The sequence below is a fragment of the Cicer arietinum genome, chromosome 1 (genome assembly GCF_000331145.2).
Source record: "Cicer arietinum cultivar CDC Frontier isolate Library 1 chromosome 1, Cicar.CDCFrontier_v2.0, whole genome shotgun sequence".
Lineage (NCBI taxonomy): Eukaryota > Viridiplantae > Streptophyta > Magnoliopsida > Fabales > Fabaceae > Cicer > Cicer arietinum.
In genome coordinates, this window is record NC_021160.2 from 40,844,482 (window position 1) to 40,864,576 (window position 20,095).

Below are 20,095 nucleotides of genomic sequence, written 5' to 3' on the forward strand. Positions count from 1 at the left end.
CATTTTATATTTTAAGGATAAAAACATTATTAACCCATATAAGTTCCAACCATAAAAAAAACAAAAAAAAGACTTATTTGCTTCAAATAGTGTTTAAGTTTATAGCTTTCTTTATTGGCTTATAAATTTTTTTACTCGCAAATTTATAGATTTTTCATTAACTTGTAATATTTTTTAATAAATTATTTCAAGTAGTCTTTAAATTTATAGCTGTTAATTTTATTTTTATTATTTTAACAAAACTCTCTGTTTACTCTTTATAATTTATTTATTATTGTATGTATGTTGTTAAATTTCACTATTATAGAATTGACATATAACATAAGGAGTTTTCTTTAAAAAAAAGTATATATATGAAGAAGATCATTTTACATTAATATTAAATTTTGTACAAATTTAAAATAATTTGATTGACAATTAACACTCATAAAGATTAAAAATGTTTAATTAAAATACATACTTAATGTTCATTTATATTTTTGCTAAATAAAATTTGATTTTTTTTCTGCGATAGACAAACACATAATAGATTCTAATTTTCTTAAAAATTTCTAAAAAAATCATCTTTAAATCTGTAAATATTAAAATCAATGATTTTTTAAATAAAAAATATAATAAAAGGATTCTAAATATGTTCTTAAGTCAATATTATTAAGTTGGATTAATCGAGTTTGAACCCAATAAAAGACACAAAATATAATAAAAAATACTTAATTGTAGGCTAACCTACAATAAAAATTATCCACGAAATCTATAATTTAAGGTGGATTTCTCTTTAATTACAACAATTTTTTTTTTATTCTTGTTGAATGATGTTTTTCTTATTTTGATTTTCTCTAATGTACATGGTATATTTTTTTAAAGATAGAGTGGATAAGAAGATGGTAAAGAAAAAGAAGAAGATTAAATTTGACCAAAATTAGTTTAAACTTATAATATCATAAGTGTATTTTTTCAAAACTTAAAAAGAATTTAAAAATCGTTTACTTTTATAATATTTCACGTTAGTCTCGTTATGCATATGTATTGTGATGGTGACAAGACGTTTGTTAACCGATCAATAAAAAAGAACATTTCTAAGAACAAACAATAACATAAAAGCTATTTTAACAAAAAAAAAAAATCATCTAAAAATTAGATCAAATATAAAAGATTAAAAGTGTAATTTAATCTTAGGGGTACCACATTTAACACTATTATTAATACATACTATACTCTGATTAATTTTAAAAAAAATCCAAAATTTTTTATTTTATTAAAATAACTCTTTTTCTTCATAGTAAAGCCCATGCCTCTCCCGTTCATTAAGATTATGGATCCTTGCTTTAACCGATTGATAAAAACCATATCTCAGCAATATGGTGGCAACTCTAAACCTTAAGAGCTTATTTGATTCACATATCAAAAACTCTATTTTAAAATTTAAAAACTAAAAAACTTGTTTGGATAACTTATTTTTAAAAACTGGTTTTGTAAAATTATTTTTAATATTATATTTTTTAAAACTAAAAAAGCAAAACAGATAAATGGTGTTTTACTTTTTATTTTTCAGTTTTTTTAACTCTTTAGTCAAAAACTATTTTAAAAATTGAAGTTGTCAAACAGATTTTTTTTAATTTTCTTTTTAAAAACAATTTTTTAAAATTTATTTATAAAATAATTTTCAAAAACTTAAAAGTAAAACACAATCAAACAAATTCTAAACATTTGATGGACAAATATAATAGAGATATTATAAAATATAAAGCTGAATAAGAAATTATAATAAACATCAATGCTATGATAAATTGCAGACTATTATATCCCGTTTTTACCAAAAGCTAACTTCATTTAACAGTCGGTATCCATAGTTTTATTATGTTCAATAGCCACATCAAATGCAAGCAGAAGAAAAAAATTGAGTGTATAAAAAATGCAAAAACAACTAAACGATACAAATAAAACTACATAAAATTAAATTAAATAACCTAAATAAAAAATAAATATTATTTAGATATTATACAAAAGGTACATATATATAATTTATATAATTACATTATTTTCAAAATGTAATTACATATTATATATAACCCCGAGGTGTGTGGGGGGAGTGATAGAGAGTAAAAACTAGAATCTTTATATACTTTTTTTACTTTGGATAGATACTTTTGTCTTTTAATATTTTGTACTTCAAATAAAAAAGTGTCCCATGATTTGGTGAGTAAGGATAAATTGGATAGTTGTCCAATGTCCATTGCCTCACTTCCTCCTTTTGTGTTGGGTCAGTATTATATTTTTTCCAAATCAAATGTAGGACAAAAATATTGTCCAGTACAGTTCTCTCAAATTAGCAAATCAAACACACTTTTTGTATGTTACATGTAGGACTGAGGTAACAGATCCAAAGACAGTTGATAGTTGTGGATGAAGCACATTGAAAGAAAGGAATCAAGAATATGGACAGTAGGGAAACAATGCATACCCTGGACCTGAATATGTATTTTTGTCCTTTACAAAATACTAGTAATTTACACATAACCCTAACTCATCTACATTTTACCCTAGTACACAAGAAACTGAGAAGCTTTATATATAGCAAGTCAAAACAGTAAAATAAAGAGAAATGGGTATATGGCTAGGTGGAATATTTCTTACTTGATTGAACTTTTTATATATTACTTTTGCTTAAGAACTTGAAAGTAGTGTTTTTTTAGTGTTTGAATGTAGTGTTGAGCAAATCCAGTCAAGTTGTTTATATTTGTCCCCAAATGATTGCAAAAGAACCTGTTTGGTAGCTGTATTGAAGTTTTTGGCCATACTTTCTTCAACCAACCCTTCAGGATCCACATCAAATCAAAATACAATCACCACACTAACTTAAATAAGAAAATTGCTAACCAAGAAAGCAAAAGGAAAACAACTAAATAAGCAAACTCCTTTAAAAATGAACATTGTCCAGAGGAACAATTTGATCAATCAAGCACCATCGATGCCGCCAAAACCTTTTTATTTTAGAATCTACCCTATATTAATTAAGCCTCTACAAAAGCAGCTCTAATTTAAACCTCACTCCAACATTGGTTGAAACCCAACCATTATATAAAAATATAAAACACAATACAACTTGTTTTTGCTGCTTTAAGCATCATCAAGAGCAAGGACTCCAGGGAGTGGCTTCCCCTCAAGAAGCTCTAAGCTTGCACCTCCACCAGTAGAGATGTGACTCATCTTGTCTGCTAGTCCAACCTTCTCCACAGCTGCTACTGAGTCACCTCCTCCGATGATGGTTGTTACTCCCTTGTCACTTACTTCTGCCAGTTTCTTCGCTATGGCCTGCACATAAAAAATAAAGTCTTCAATCACTAGAGCTAAACTACATAAAATCAAATCAAAAAGTTGAAAGTCTAATAATAACAATAGATACTCATCTGTGACACTACCTACACATGTGTGAGTAAATATGTAAATAAAACCAATAAAATATTGAAATTAAATCATTTATCACAATTAAATACTAAATCAAAAGTATTGAACTAATCTCACATCAAATAAGTAAAATATAACTGAGATGAAAGTTCTAATTGTATGTAAAAGAAAAATACTTATAGCATTACAAGCTCTTACCTATTACACATTGGACAAATTAAAAGGAGAAAGGCTGGGTTTAGATTAAAAATTGATGAGCAAAGAATGTTATTGTTCAACTTTGAAAAAAAAATTAAAAACTGGTTCACCAAATTCATACTGGTTTTTCTGCTTTTCACTTGTTTCTGAAAACACAGTTTCTGCAGGTTTATTGAACCAATTCATAAATTTTCCATTTCATTTCATAAATTCAGTATGATAATGTCCATTCTAAAGACAATTAAGCACAGGCAATCATGGTTATGAAGGATCCAAGTTGACAACAGATAAATGGTCTACCACAATGAAGCAATTTTGCAATAATTCAGAAATGGTGAATGATTTATTAGGAGCACGTTCTAAAAATCCAAATTGTCCATACCTCAGTTCCTGCTGCAAACTTATCAAATTCAAAAACTCCCATTGGTCCATTCCAAATGATGGTCTGGCTCTTGTCCAATGCTTCATTAAATGTTTTGATGGAATCAGGACCAATATCCAATCCCATCCATCCATCAGGGATGCTTGATGCTGACACAATCTGATCACAAATAAACAAAGCTTTAAGTATATATCAACATTATCAACACTACTATGAGTATATGATCATAAAGCTAGGGCAATGTTCATTGCATTGCAGGTAAGATTTTCTTCATAGAAAAAATTGCCGAACCATTCATAGAATACCTAAATAGTGTGAGACAAGGTTGCAAACACATGATAGTACTGTACTCTCAATTTAGTGTTGTCAATTGCAGCAAAGGAAAAAAAGTTCACTCAAATTCCACTGCACAGCAGTGCTATAGCACTTCTATAGCCACTAATTGACAACATTTTGTACTAAATAGCAGTTTGTTCAAATTCTGCTACACTACAGCACTATAGAGCCGTTATTTAACAACACCGACTCTCAATTGAGCATTTGTTTCAAGAGATTCCTCACGAGAAAGGAAAACGTAGCAATACTAAACCAAACTTTCATGAAAAGCTTAATACCTTGTCATTAGCATCGGCAGCAAACTTGTCAGCTATGACCACATCAGTTGGAAGCAACAGGGAAACTCCCTTGGCCTTGGCTTTTTCAATAAGTGTATTTGCAAGTTCAAGCTTGTCTTCCTCAACAAGGGATGACCCAACCGAATAACCCTGAGCCTTGTAAAAGGTAAAAATCATCCCTCCACCAAGCAAGAGAATGTCGACCTTCTCCAACAAGGATTCAATTACACCAATCTTGGAAGACACCTTTGACCCACCAACAATAGCAGCAAAAGGTTTCTTGGGGTTCGCAACGGCTCCAACTAGATAGTCAAGCTCCTGAAACAATTTTACATTACAACCAATCAATTAACTACATCAATTACCAAATATATACAATTGAACTGCAATTACTCCCTACATACCTTCTGCATAAGGAATCCTGCAACAGAGGGCTTCAAGTATTTAGTGACACCTTCGGTCGAAGCATGAGCACGGTGGGCAGTTCCAAATGCATCATTCACGTAGAGATCAGCAAGGGAAGCCAACTTCTTTGCAAATTCAGGATCGTTCTTCTCTTCTTCTTTGTGGAACCTCACATTCTCTAGAAGCAAAACACCACCTTCTGGAATTTGTGCAACCAACTTCTCAACCTCCTCACCAATACAATCGTCAGCAATTTTAACCTATCAAATCAAAGTAAATCAACATGCATGGTTAATGCAAAGTAAACCAACAAAAATAAGAATAGTTGAAAGGAATCCCATACTAGAATAGAACAGTTTAGTAGGCAGACACACCTCAATTCCAAGAAGCTCAGACAACCTTGGCACAAGAGGTTTCAAACTGTATTTGGGTGTTACACCCTTTGGACGTCCCTGAAAACAGAAGATTCAAAAAAAAGAAAAGTCAAATCCAATAACCCTTCAAAATCACTATCATCACATTTCTTTGACATTCATAGTTTCTAAAATTCTTCACTACTACATCTATCCTTCAAATATCAAATATCAAATCAAATAACATAACCATATAATAAACCTCCAGATTGGTATATTTCACAGATCTCATTTAAATACAGAAGTAAATCACAGCAAAGTAAAACAAAAAAGACATTTCACCACAATAACAGTTAAAAGGCATAAAAAATATTACACAGAACATTCCTTACAGAGTTACTATTATTATGATCGGAGCAACAGAAGTAAAATCTCAATAGATCATTGCAGCAAAGTAACTCTAAAAACTAACAATACTCCTTCCTATATTTAACAAAAGATATAAACAAATAACCAATCTAATCTAATGAAAACACATATTCCAATAATTCAAAGATCAAATTAAGAAACACACATACATAAAATTAAAAAAATTAAAAAATAAATAAAAAGCATGAAATCGATAGAGAAAGATGATTTACCAAATGGGAAGAAAGGATGACTTTGGCACCAAAACCAGACAAGTATTTGATGGTGGGAACAGCAGCACGGATTCTGGTATCATCAGTGATGTTCAAGTTATCATCCAAAGGAACGTTTAGATCAACCCTAACGAAAACCTTCTTTCCCTTCAAATCACCTTCTTTCAATGTTCCAACGCTTCTCTTTGTAGCCATTTCCTTCTACTATTTCACGAATCTGAATAAATAATAACCTTCAAAAACAAAAACAAAAATGGATCAGAACCAAATCAAGGAAACATAGTACAGATTAAGAGTTTGGTGGCGGAACTTACAATGGATAGTTGAGATCTCAGAGTGGGAGGTAGTGAAGAAGAGATCGAAATTCGAACACAAATAGAAATGAAGGAACGTTCTGGAAGATTTATATAGACAAAAATAAATAAATAAAATTGGTTTTGTGGCAATTGTGCGAACTACACGTGTGAGGTTTTGTTTTTTTTTTCTATGTTTGGGATACGCTTTTTCTTGGGCGACACGGTGGGCGCAGTGGAACTCGAATCTGTGCACCATATGGTCCATTGGTGGAAATTGACACACAGTTTTGGGGTTCATTTGCTTTATAGTTTGAAATTAATTTTTCAAATTGAAAAAGGTTGCAAACAATGACCAGTTTTCAATTCAACTAATTTTATTTAGTTTTTAAAACACTGTTCCAAGTAAGAAAATTATTTTGTAGTATGAAGTTAATGTTTTTAATTGTTTTTATTATCTTTTTATTGAACACAAACTACTTCATTTCATTGGAATTCAATACAATGTTTATTATGCTATAAAACATGGTGGCTACATAGGAGTTGTTTGCATAAAATAGTGTTACGAAGGCGTTGCATTCAATCTTCTATAAAAAAAAAAAATTTAAAAACTATCAAGTTAGATTTTATCATAAAAATAACTACATTAGAGTCTCAAAGGTTTTGCATTCAATTTTTTTTTTATAAACCTTTGCATTCAATTTTTAGCATGTGAGAGTTTATATTAGTATATACTCACAATTTTTGTAATACAAATTTTATATATATATATTTATATTGTCTTTGTTCCTTTGTTAATTAATATAATTTTTTTTTTGAAAAAATATGCAATTTTTTAATTTTTATTAAGAAATTGTTGTAATTTTAATTAAGTTTTTTCTATATTAAAATGTACAATCTAAATATAAAAGAAATTACGAGAAAAAAAATTAATAAATAAAGTGAAATTTATTATTTTATTCAAACAATAGATTTTGAAAATAAAAATTCAATTCAAACATTTGAATTCTATAAGATGTATAATTTCCTTGAATTTGGAATCCTCTACTCCAAACACACTATTAAGATATATATTATATTGAAGAATTCTAATGGTTATGAATATATCATTTGCACTAGTCCATGAATTTTCTAGGGAAAAAAAACCACGTTGCATTTTAATATTATCATAATTAATTACATTAATAAATTTTAAATTTGTTAAAATAATATTTTCTAATTTATTTTATTTTATATTTTACTCACTTTAAATGAATTTAATTCTATTTTTTGTGCAATAAAAAAAAATCCTAGTTTTTTGCTAGTACCATAAACACCTTAGTAAATAAAAATCCAAACTCCCATAAACACCTAGGTCTAGAAATTGTGTATATGCATTTTTTGGAAGTTGATGGAAAGATACCACAGATTTCATATTGTGCAAAAACGAAATTAGTAACAAAAAACTTATTGTTCTAGAACATGTTGATTTATTGCGAAGAAAACAAGCATCAAGACAATTCAACATCATAAAGAAATTCCATAAATGAGAAGGACGGGAATATAGAAAATCCAAGGAATATTCCATTCAGCATCTTGCTCTTTCATTTATTTTGTTCTTCTTTGAGTTTCAAATTGTTAATGTATCATTAACAATAATAGTATATTATAATACTAATATAAAGTGATTATTTTACCCCAAAAATATATAAAGTGATTATCTGCTTCAATTATACTACGCAACTCGGGCATGGACATTATTTTGTGTGAGTGTGACTGGGACCTACTTCCCTATAGCATGCCACCTGACGTTAAGGTTTCAAGTTTTATTTGAATAAACAGTTTGGGCCTTTAGAAGGAGGAAATTTCTCAAGGTTACATTTCATTTACTCCTCAAGTAGTGGCAATGAAAGAAGATAAAGTTGTTAGAGTTTTTTGGTTTTAAAGAAGATGAAGCTTTTCATTTTCTGAATTTAATTTATAAGTTGATGGAAAATATGGTGAAGAAAATGAAGAATAACAACCGTTTTGATTTATGATTTTAGTCTTTAGGTAAAAATACACATTTGATCCTTTGAATTTTAACTCAATTTCCATTTATGTGTTTTAAGTTATTTTTTTTCAATTATATTAATGAATGATTTAGATTTGTCAACTCAACATCATAATAATATATCACCATCTTAATATCACGTGACTGTGCCTTTTTCTCTAACGAAAATCTAAAAAAGGTTAGAACGTGTACATTTTTAGAGTTAAAGACTTAGGTTGCAAATAAAATATATCATAAAAACACCGATTAGAAAAGTAACATATGTATTTAGGCATATATTTATCTTGAGTAGCTCACGAAATCTCTAAAATGTGCCTTCACATTTCTGTAAGTAGAAAAATATAGTACATCACTAGAATACCACCCATACGAAGGACTATATATCTACAATGAAAGTGACTAATGTGAATACATAGGTACTGACTAGTTTGTAGTTACAAATAACAATCAAATCTTCTGGTGTTAAAAGACAGATAAGCACAAAATATCATGTGACATGATAACGTAAAACCATTCTTGTGATAGGCTTAAGGAAAAAGAAGGAATGCTGATCGATTTTGTGGCTTAGGATCATTGAGATGAAACCAGGGAAAATAATTTAGGACTATAAAGTTCTAGTTTGCCGACCAAAGATTATGCAGCTCAGGTTTTCCATAGCCCTGTGGGATCCATTTAATTTCCAATCATTCAATGCCTTCCTCTTCCCATAAGTGATTTGTCATTGTAAGGATAATATTCAACCAACAATTATGGCAGAGACTAGAGAGTTCTAGATTCACATTAATTCATTTGTTTTGTCCATTTATATATAAATCAATCAATTGTAACTTCTTATTCCAGTAGTCTGGATTGCGACATTGAAGGAGTATATAATATAGGAGGTCCAGAATTTGATTCCTGCTAGTAACATTTCCCTCTCACCCTAACAAATTAATCACTGACATCTGTCTAAAAAAACAGCGAAAACTGTTATTCAATAAAGTTCTCTCACCTCTCCAAAAGCTCAAAGAGGCAATGCCACAGTAAATGTAAAACTTGATTTATAATCAAATATCAAGAGTGAGAGACATAAGATGAAAAATGAATGTTAAATATATATGGCAACAACTAATGGATGATTTATTTGAATTTATGGCTCTCAGCCTGGGTTTACAGTTACAAGCAATTTATGATGTGTGAAGAGAATAACTCAAGCATGATAAAATTTACACTAATAAACTCGGAAGAGTACTACGACATAAACTCTTTTACAAGGTTGTGAGAACACTGACACCGAGGGTGGGAAAAAATTCCAAACTGAAAACTGTCTTACACAGCAACTGGTGTGGCTTCATCGAGAGCGAGGACACCTGGAAGCTCTTTGCCTTCCAATAGCTCCAAACTTGCACCACCACCGGTGGATATGTGGCTCATGACACTGGCAACTCCTACTTTCTCCACGGCCGCAACAGAATCTCCTCCTCCGATAATAGTGGTCACCCCCTTTCCACTTAGGTCAGCCAACTTCTTTGCAATAGCCTAAAAGAACGGTACAAAATGTAAATTATGTAAACAGCCTTGGAAAATAGAAAATAAAATATGTTAAAGTAACTGCAGATGACATTTGAATCATCCCAATTCCAAAACAATACTTCTGTTACGTAAATGAATAGACATACAATTTGCAAGATGGACATGTCACATTTGGAACACTAACTCCTCCTCTATGAACACTTACACAAACACAGACTTCAGACACGACACAAATAATAATTTAAGAATATAAAAGTAATTGAATATAACTACATAAGTCGTCGTGAGTAGAGATATCTTGACTGCAAACATGTTCAAATATATATAATATGAACTAAACTTCTTATGTGAGGGTTCTTGCATACCTCTGTCCCAACAGCGAACTTGTCAAACTCAAACACTCCCATTGGTCCATTCCATATGATGGTTTTGGTGGTATCCAATGCTTCGTTGAATGTTTTAATAGAATCTGGACCAATGTCCAATCCCATCCATCCATCAGGGATGGCCGATGCCGGCACGACCTGAAAGGGTTAATGCAGAATTTAGGTTCTTGCTAATGTAATAAACCATTTCGTAAACAGTTGAAGCAGTTCGGCCGATAGCGTCTTATCCAGATTAGCTTAGAAAACAAACCTGGCTGTTTGCATCAGGAGCAAATTTGTCTGCAATCACGACATCACTCGGTAGCAAGAGTGACACCCCCTTTGCCTTGGCTTTTGCAAGTAGTGTTGTAGCAAGTTCCAACTTGTCTTCCTCAACAAGGGATGAACCGACCGAAAGACCTTGAGCCTTGTAAAATGTAAAGATCATCCCTCCACCAAGAAGAAGGATGTCGACATTTTCAAGAAGTGACTCAATCACTCCAATTTTAGATGAGACCTTGGAACCACCCACAATTGCAGCAAATGGCCTTTTCGGGCTCGATACTGCCCCAACAAGGTAGTCAAGTTCCTAAAACATGAACATATGCATGCGAAATATAATTTATTATAGTATTGATTGATAAGATATACATTGAATTGAAAAATTGAACACTAAACTTTCCCTGAAGAATGATTCACATTCGACGTGAAATTTTACTTCAAGCCAAGTAATCAAACTTATAATTAGAAAAAATAAAAAAAGTTGTAGTTATTCAGAAAACTTATTTTGATAGTTTGCAGAAAATTTAGATTAGCTATTGATAATTATGTAGTAGAAGAGGAGAGAAAAAACCACCTTTTGCAAAAGAAAACCAGCAACAGATGGCTTCAAGTATTTAGTGACACCCTCTGTTGATGCATGTGCCCTGTGAGCAGTACCGAATGCATCATTCACATATAGATCTGCGAGTGAGGCGAGCTTTTTTGCATGTTCAGGATCATTCTTTTCTTCCTCTTTGTAAAACCTCACATTTTCTAGAAGTAGAACTCCTCCTTCTGGAAGGGAAGCCACCAGCTTTTCTACTTCTGGACCAATACTGTCATCGGCCTTAATAACCTGTCAATTTTCCAAAAATCCGACAGTCAAAAATAATTAACATTTTCTATCCTTCAATTTATTCCTCAATAATTGTTAACTGAAAAGCATACCTGGATTCCAATGAGTTCAGAAAGCCGGGGAACAAGAGGTGCCAAGCTGTATTTGGGAGTGACGCCCTTTGGCCGTCCCTGGAAATTTCATCAAAACGTCACAATGATTTAACTTACAAGTTCAAAACACAGTGTTTATGCAAATCTAATCAGATTTTGCAATGAAAAATTACATTAATGTTTATATCAACTTATCAAGAGAGCCTATCACCTATGCCTCTAAAATAGTACACACTGGGTTATTCCAAACATCCAATTGTTTCTTTTGAATATTAATCTCACAACTAAAACAAGAAATCAAATTTTCCACAAATATCGGCACCCTTGTTCATGGTTGGTCCTCCAAAGAGCACTTAAAAAGCAACTACTTTTGTGGGCACGGATTATAGAGCAGAAATAAAAACTGAAAATGTAATAACAGAGTGGGAGAAGAATATTTTCTCTTTAAAATATAGAATTTAAATAAATGCATATGCAAATTGAAGATTCAAAGACTTAACTTCACCAACAAAAAATATAACAAAAAGAAAGAAACAAAAAAACTTCACAACCATATAATTGTAGAAGCCAAATCTATCAATTATAACTGCAGACAATGATCAAAGAATCCATCAAACATACATTGATATACAGATTTGTCTCTCCAATGCTAAGTATGCACTTTACATAATGAAACACAGAATCTCAAAATGAAAATTCAACCCTTGACATTGTGATAAATTGTATTTACACGTATTAACAAACTATGAAGTTATTAAAATCTACTGTAACATTTCAAACATCAGTCATGATAACTTCAAACTTCACCCTCTAAAGTGCATCCCTTACTTTCTTCCAGTTCAAATCAAAACCCAATACTTCATTAGTAAGAACTTGAGTCCCATTTCTATCTTGTTTTTTCATGCCCTTTTATCCATACCTCATCATCTCCATAATCTTAATCAACATCTTCCTCTCAATCTGAGAGGGAGATGTATTAAGATCTACAAAACTCACATATTCTGCTTTTGTTCAAATTTTCAGTCCCCAACTCAAATTCAAGACATTTTTTATTCAACCACCTCAAAAAATATCCATTTTTTACTTCCCAGTAAATTTTCAATTTCCACTAACATTCTGATTTCCATTAACACTTATTAAAGGCAAAAAAAAGGTATTTTGATTCACATGCCGGTAACTAAGACTCAATGCTTCTAAAACAAGCCACTCACTTTAGAGAATGAAATAAATAATGAACAAATTAAAAACTGATATTACATAAACAAGAATAACAAATCATGGATAGTTTATATATGGCAAAATACATCCTATAGTCCTATAAGTTACAAGAAAATATCATATTGATCCTTTAACTTCTTTTTTTGTAACAAGTTAGTGCTTTAAATATCAACCCAACTTTTTTTACTTTACTAGCTACTCACCGGCCAAATCCATGCTACCCCTACATACATGATACATCATACAAAAAATTTACATTGTGATCTATGAAGCACTCGCACAGACAGTCTTATTAGAGAAAATTGAATTGACTGAATGTAGTTATATGCATTGGTGTTGTGTACACCAAACACGGCTTCAATCTAAAGTGTCAATACTACGTAATAGACTATGCAGACACAGATACAATTTGAGAAATTGAATTGATTGAAGGTAGTGTATATACTACTTAATAACTAATTGAAGACAATAAGAAAAATGAGAGATACCAAGTGACTAGAAAGAATGACTTTGGCACCATTTTGAATAAGATGTTTAATAGTTGGTATAGCAGCACGGATCCTAGTATCATCAGTAATGTTCTGGTTATCATCAAGCGGGACATTCAAGTCCGCCCTCACAAACACCTTCTTTCCCTTCAATTCCGCCGCACTCAAGTCTCCCACACTCTTCTTCGCCATCGACACCACTCCTCTCGCTCCTCTCCCGCTCACTGTCCTCAACTTCGATGCCACCTGCACTGCCAACAAGGGGTCGGCAGCTGCGAATCCAAGTCGGCGGAGTGGGCGGGCGCCGAGGAAGGAGGAGAGGTGGACGCGGGAGGAGGATGGGGAGGCGGATGGGGAAGAGGATTTGGTGGTGGGGAGGAGTGAGAGAGTTGTGGGTGCTGTAGCTGAAGCCATTGTGTAGAGAGAGAATGTGGGAGTGTGTGTGTGAGAGATATTTGGAGGTTAAATTTTATTTGATTATTATGTAATGTGAGGTGGAAATGAAGGTAGTGAAATAGATGAAAGATGTGGACGTGAAGACCAAGTGAAGAACGATTGGGTGTGGTTTGGGGATTTTGGATTTCTCTTATCGTTGAGGTGAGGTTCTAGATCTTCCTTGCTTTTTTTCCTCGTATATTCAATTCCACACTCATCACATGCTATGCTCTCTCCCTCACTCTTTTTTTAGACTTCACATTTACCCTAATATCAACTCATTAGTTTGGAAAATGAGAATTGCCTCGTTGGTAATTATTCAATTCATAACTTGTTTTGAGTTTGAATTTTTGTTGCCATCAATTGAGATGTAAGATTTATTTGGTAGTTGGAATAGGAGAATGGAATGATAAAATGTAGTGGTGTAATTTTCATATTCAACAAAATATTAATTATTAGCGATGATTGTTGTAAACAAAAATAACTACGGAAACATTATTTTAGTTTTGAATTTTTTCTAATTTTGACGAGTTTCAAACCTTAATCTATTTAAATTTTTATGTATAAAAGAAATTATTAAATTGAAGTTAAATTTAAATTTAAAATTTGAGAAATGGTATTTTGACATGCAATTTTAACTTCAAAATTTGACAATAAATTTAATTATATTTAGTGAATAATTAATTAATGAATATAAAAAGGTGTGGGAATTCATTAGTCATCCGATTAACACAATTTTGAATGTTATTAATCCTAATTTTTAAGTCTATATTTGAAGTTAAATTGTGATGAATGAATATCATATATATTGAAACACCTTAAAATCATATATACTTGAAAAATAAAATTGAATGATTAATAAATATATATGTGTGTAGATTTGAATAGTTGAAAGTTGTGGTTATTAACTATTTAAAACTGGACTCCGACCAAAATCAACTAGACTGAGAAATGGACCCAAAACTAACACGATGCAAATCCATCTCAATATGGTGCATTACATAAACATACACCTCAGGCAGCCGAACACGCTCACATCCCCGCGTAATCACTGTAAGATCATCACCAAAGATCACTGTAATTTTTGTCAAATATCATGTAAACTATCTAACGAACTCATAGCATATCTCTTCAAGGAGTCCCCCTATTTGCACTCTAGTATTATATTAAATTGTATTTATATGGTATTTATTCAAAATAAACTTTTAGTCATTTTTAAAACTAGTTTTTAGGTCTCTATTAACTAATTCTTTGGATTTTTTTTGTCTCCTACTATTTTTGATGATGTTGCACTTAGACGATATTTGTGAGTTAGATAAAATATTTTTCATGTTATTATTGTTTTTATTTTTTTTATATATTAAAATATTAACAAAAATTATTTTATTAAAATATTTAATATTAAAATTAAAATTTTAATTATATATATAATTTATTTATTTTATTTAACTTTTTTTATTATAAAATAAAATTTTAAAATTTTTATATAAAATAAAATTTTAAAATTTTTATATAAAATAAATTTAATTTAAGAAATTTAATTTTAATATTAAATATTTTAATAAAATAAATTGTTTTTTTTATATTTTAATATATAAATAAAATTAATAACAACAACAACGATGTTGAAAATATTTTATCTAACTCGCAAATGTCATATAAGTGCTACATCATTAAAAATTGTGGGGAACCAAAAAAAATCAAAGAATTAGTTAATAGGAGAACCAAAAAATCAGTTTTAAAAATGAGGTGGCCAAAAGTTTATTTTAAACAAAATAGAGGGAACAAAAGTGCATTTAAGTCTTCTTTTAATTAGGGTCTCATTTTTAAGATTAAAACATGATATTCAAAATGTTTAAGATGTTTAAGAGAACCGTATTTAAGAAATAATTAAGATGTTTCATCTTTTAATTTTTCATTGTAACTAAACTCAAGAGAGGTAGATCACACCTTAAAATGTACCAGTGAAATACCCATTTGATAAGAAATCATTGAAGGTACTAGAAAATACATAAAAAAAAAAAAAAAGTTTGAATTATGTTTACAATATTTAATCTTTTTAACAATTACTACTTTATCAAAAATTTATCTTCATTTTAATACATATTTGTTAAGATAGAAGTTGGGGATAATACATAAAGAATTCAAACATAAAATAAAGAGATAAACAAAAAAAAGAATAAACAGTAATTTTTACACTAGTTCACACCAAAAATTGTTATATCTAATTCTACCTTATTTTAGAGAGATTTTATCTTAATGTAGTCAATGACTTAATACACTAAAAAGTGATAGTAGTATTTAATCTCAATATTGTTGTCTTGCCTCTCGAGGCATTAAGTATTGTTAACTACTATAAAACAAAATGGCCCCTTGAACTTTATAAAGAGGTTGAATAGACTCTTAAATTTTCAAATACGTTTTTTTATCATTCAACGAAAATCTATCAAAATCATAACTTTACAGAGTTGATTCATATTGAAATATAGCTTACAAATTCAAGTGATCACATCAAATTGAAAAGACAACTTTACACAAAAATAAACTTTGATTGAATCAAGCAAATGGAAGTAAACTATAATTGCTTAATATAATGCGTAAATGATATATAAACAAAGTAAATAAAGTTCACGTTGAGACACAATTCCTTGAAGAATGTTTGTATAATGATACAATTTATTTATGATTAACTACATGTTCTTCTTATTTATATTATATTATTCACATGATTTCAAAACTCTCCTCCTTCGTTGTTTGTGTTTGATTGGATTAGTCATGTGTTTATGAAATCGCAGTTATTACATGTTAACGAGTCTTGAAATTCAAATTGGGAGAAACCCCACTCTGATAGGTGATAGTGGAAATAAGAGTTGTAAACTGTATTTTACTTTTACTTTTTTTTTATTAGAAATGACTTTTTGTATGAAAATCTTATAAGTACTAGTAAGTTTTTGAAATTAAATTAAGAAAGTTTAGTTAAATCAAGTTTATGGAGATTGCACATTTTCATAAAAGGAAAAAGTTTAAATCGTTTCTATTGAATTTTGAGAAATATAATATCATAAATTAATTATAAAAGTTTTTTATTTCCTTAAAAACATATCTTCTTTATCAACCGCTAATGTACCAAAAACAAAAAAAACATATTATAAATTATTATATATTATTTTCGAGTTTAGGGTGTCGCAAATTTAACCACTTTCTCAACATTCTTCAAAAATAAAGAAAACCTTTATCACATCACATAAGGTATACAACAAAGGCAATATGAATCTCCCTAGTGCAAACCTCGCTCAACCACCACAAGGCTAACTTTTGAATTATTCAACCAACCGAATAATTTAGTGATAAATCATACATCCTAATCCACTTCACCAAGAAGCAAAGCCTAATTTATGCATGAAAACTTCAAGATAATATCTTACTACTATACTCCCTTTAGTCATAAATATAATATAAAATTGGATCAACAAAAGTCAATGTATTTGGTTGACCCAAAATTTACTTATATTTAAGAACATGGGTAATATTATTTTGCTTTACCAAATCAAGTAATGTTTTAAAGTTCAAACCAAAGTGTCTGATTCAACCCTTTGACCTGTAATTGTGACTGATATAGGTTCATATAACTCTTATAAATCATTGATCAGTAGGAATCATGATTAGACAACGAAAAATCAGACGAAATCGTTAAAAACCTGTTGGTCCACAACTGAGGGTGTTTTAGAAAAATTGTTCGATTTAAAAAAAAACAAATTTAAAATAATTTTTCCCTTATAAAATAAAACAAAATAATACAATTTTAAGACTCTCTCTTTCTCTCTCACATTGCAGCTTCGCATCTCTCTTTCTCTCTCAACCCTTTGAACTGTAATTGTGACTGGTATAAATTCATATAACTCTTATAAATGATTGGTCAGTAGGAATCAGGATTAGACAACGAAAAACTAGACGAAGTCATTAAAAACCTGTTGGTCCACAAAACTGAGGGTGTTTTAGAAAATTGTTCGATTTTAAAAAATTAATTTTAGAATAATTTTTTCCTTATAAAATAAAATAAAATAATACAATTTTAAGACTCTCTCTTTCTCTCTCATATTGCAGTTCCGCACGTGAGTTTCATTTGAGCTTTCTTTGTCTCTCGCAAATGGCTCTTGTTACTACTATTCTTGTTATGCCACCAACTTTCCCAACCACATATAAATATTGTGTATAGTGAGATATCGTATATTATCCTTTTTTTTTTAACTATTATTTATTTTTTATTATGTTCTTGCATAAAAATAAAGCATTTTTTTTTTGTTTTTGTTTTTCAATTTTTGCTTACATTTATTTAAAATTTATTTTAGATTAGTATTTTCTCTATTTCAAAATGACCGACGTATTTCACATATATTAAGAAAAGACGATAGATAAAAAAAAGACAATTATGATTTTACTTAATTACTGTTATTAACTATTGATGTATTTCTATAATCATAAATATAAAGTGAAAAATAATAATTTGACTAAAAATTCAATTTAGTCTTCAAAATTTCAATTTAGTCTTCAAAGTTTCAATTTGACCCAATTTATTCTCTAACAAAATTTCATACTTAATTTATTCCCCGACAATTCTATAATGTTTGTTTGCATAATGTTCAAAATAAGACTTGTTTAATGTTATGCTTGTTATTACAGTATACAAATAAATACAACATCCCTATTTGCTTAATGTTGTGGTTTGTTTTGATTGATATTGTTTATTGTCTTGTTCTCAATTTTGTCTATTCCTACTTGTTTAATGTTGCACGTGGTTCCATTTATTTAGTGGATTTGATTTTTTTTTTCTCCTTTAACTTATTTACCATTTTTTTTGTCTCTAATAGATCATGATTTTATCTATTATTTACAGATGACAACTTATATTACATTTCATTATCACACCCAAAGTAGTTTTAAAAGAGATGAAGACATAGTCTAAATCACTGATCGTATTTGGATCTTTTTTGTTGAACAACTATAAATTCAAAGGAGGGAAATTATTGTAACTATAAGAATCTCTTAGTCATATTAGAATTAGTATTTTGAGGGAAGTTCAAAATAGCTTAGTTTAGATGATATGTATACTTTGATGATTCTCATTCTCAATCTCTTGCAAATGCTACTTGAATAATAAAGAGCGCATGAAAAATAATTGGTACATGTTGTTTTAGCATACATAAACTTTGCAACATGTTAATATTGCATCGATACACTTTGAAATACATCAAAAATATTTTCTAAGTGATTCTTAACTTTGTAAATCGACTTATTAACATATGAATCGACTCATAGAGGTTCATAACTAATTCTTTATATTCAAAACCTTGTGAATCGACTCACACCAAAAAAGAGAGTTTGATGGATCAAGGTACAAATATCGCGAGTTGACTTACACAGTATCAGAGTTCAAAATTTATTTTTCAAACTTGTGTAGATGGACTTGTAGGCTTGTGAGTCGATTCACAAGAACTGAAGACTTTTTTTTTTTTTTTTTTACATTTGTGAGACAATTATGATAGTTACAAAGTTATTATTTCTTATGAAAGATGTTTTACTTTGACCAATATTTTTTATATGTCATTCCAAAATATTTCTAAACCTAAGAATACTTTCATTTACTCATGCATTCAAGATCATAACATAGATTGAATACTCTTTGTTTTTCAAGTCGTGTGTGCAATCGAGTATTGGTGTGAGAAACAACAATGAGAGTATATTGTTTGTTGGGGTTTCTATTCCAGACATAGTTCATCGAGAGGATATCGATGTATTGTGTGTCGAAGGACTGAAAAAGGAAAATCTCCAGATATTTTAGAAAAATGTCTCTAGTGTTCTATCCTGCAAGGTTTGAAGTGGAATATTCACATTGAGGATAAGGGTGTTCATAATTTAGAGGATTCCAAGATTCTATATCAAAAGATTTTAAGAAGAAAGATTTGTGTGCATGTGTATTTAACAATCGTTGACAAATCTTGTAAAATGTTCGAAATAAAAAATTAAAAGAAGAAACTTTCATTCGATTGAATAGAGACATGATGTACTCTACGGATATGTTTGGTTCAGCGAAAGGGAGATAAAGGAGTTTTAATAGAGGTGAAGTGAAGTGATACATGTTTGGTTCAAAGGATGAGAGAGAAGGGTAGATGAAAGATTTTTAATGGTTTTGTGTTTAGTCCAAGGAAAGATGAAAGATTTTAGTTATATTGAGCACATCATCTCTCCTCCAAATCTGCCCAAAAAGGAGGGGCGTAAAATCAACTTAAGGAGATATTTTGATTCCTCTCCCCCTAAAGCTTGAACCAAACACAAAAATATAACAATAGTTCATTCCCTCCCTTCCAACCAAACACATCCTACATGTGAAGACGAAGTAGATGAATAAGTATAAATCACCGTGTGATTATCTCTTTCCCCCACTTTTTACATTTATGTCATTTTACTTTGATTGGTTGATTTTGTTTTATTGGTGTTTGGTGACAATTGTCTATTTTGTGCTATAATTGATAAAAATACTGCGACGT

General features: G+C 30.1%; 2 protein-coding genes across 2 annotated transcripts; both read right to left on the reverse strand.

The window, feature by feature from the left end:
- Positions 1-2,891: 2,891 nt before the first annotated feature.
- On the reverse strand, positions 2,892-6,450 carry LOC101506568 (phosphoglycerate kinase, cytosolic). The gene is made up of 7 exons (XM_004488705.4): positions 6,313-6,450; positions 5,999-6,231; positions 5,379-5,456; positions 5,004-5,264; positions 4,600-4,917; positions 3,986-4,144; positions 2,892-3,312 (listed from the first exon to the last, which is right to left on the reverse strand). Exons 2-7 carry the CDS (start codon positions 6,191-6,193, stop codon positions 3,118-3,120), a joined length of 1,206 nt encoding a protein of 401 aa, XP_004488762.1. The 5' UTR covers positions 6,194-6,231; positions 6,313-6,450; the 3' UTR covers positions 2,892-3,117.
- A 2,967-nt stretch (positions 6,451-9,417) lies between these two features.
- On the reverse strand, positions 9,418-13,663 carry LOC101506903 (phosphoglycerate kinase 3, cytosolic-like). The gene is made up of 6 exons (XM_004488706.3): positions 13,116-13,663; positions 11,410-11,487; positions 11,057-11,317; positions 10,472-10,789; positions 10,201-10,359; positions 9,418-9,841 (listed from the first exon to the last, which is right to left on the reverse strand). Exons 1-6 carry the CDS (start codon positions 13,527-13,529, stop codon positions 9,632-9,634), a joined length of 1,440 nt encoding a protein of 479 aa, XP_004488763.1. The 5' UTR covers positions 13,530-13,663; the 3' UTR covers positions 9,418-9,631.
- Positions 13,664-20,095: the final 6,432 nt, after the last annotated feature.

Bases quoted from the DNA above. Each gene is read 5' to 3' on its own strand.
- LOC101506903 (XM_004488706.3), bottom strand. From the start codon at position 13,529: ATGGCTTCAGCTACAGCACCCACAACTCTCTCACTCCTCCCCACCACC. The intron at 10,790-11,056 runs GTGGTTTTTTCT...TTCATGTTTTAG, and splicing joins CTGGTTTTCTTTTGCAAAAG to GAACTTGACTACCTTGTTGG. The intron at 9,842-10,200 runs GTATGCAAGAAC...CCGTTCTTTTAG, and splicing joins AGTTCGCTGTTGGGACAGAG to GCTATTGCAAAGAAGTTGGC.
- LOC101506568 (XM_004488705.4), bottom strand. From the start codon at position 6,193: ATGGCTACAAAGAGAAGCGTTGGAACATTGAAAGAAGGTGATTTGAAG. The intron at 5,265-5,378 runs GTGTGTCTGCCT...TTGATTTGATAG, and splicing joins CTGAGCTTCTTGGAATTGAG to GTTAAAATTGCTGACGATTG. The intron at 4,145-4,599 runs GTATTAAGCTTT...ATTTGTGATCAG, and splicing joins CTGCCGATGCTAATGACAAG to ATTGTGTCAGCATCAAGCAT.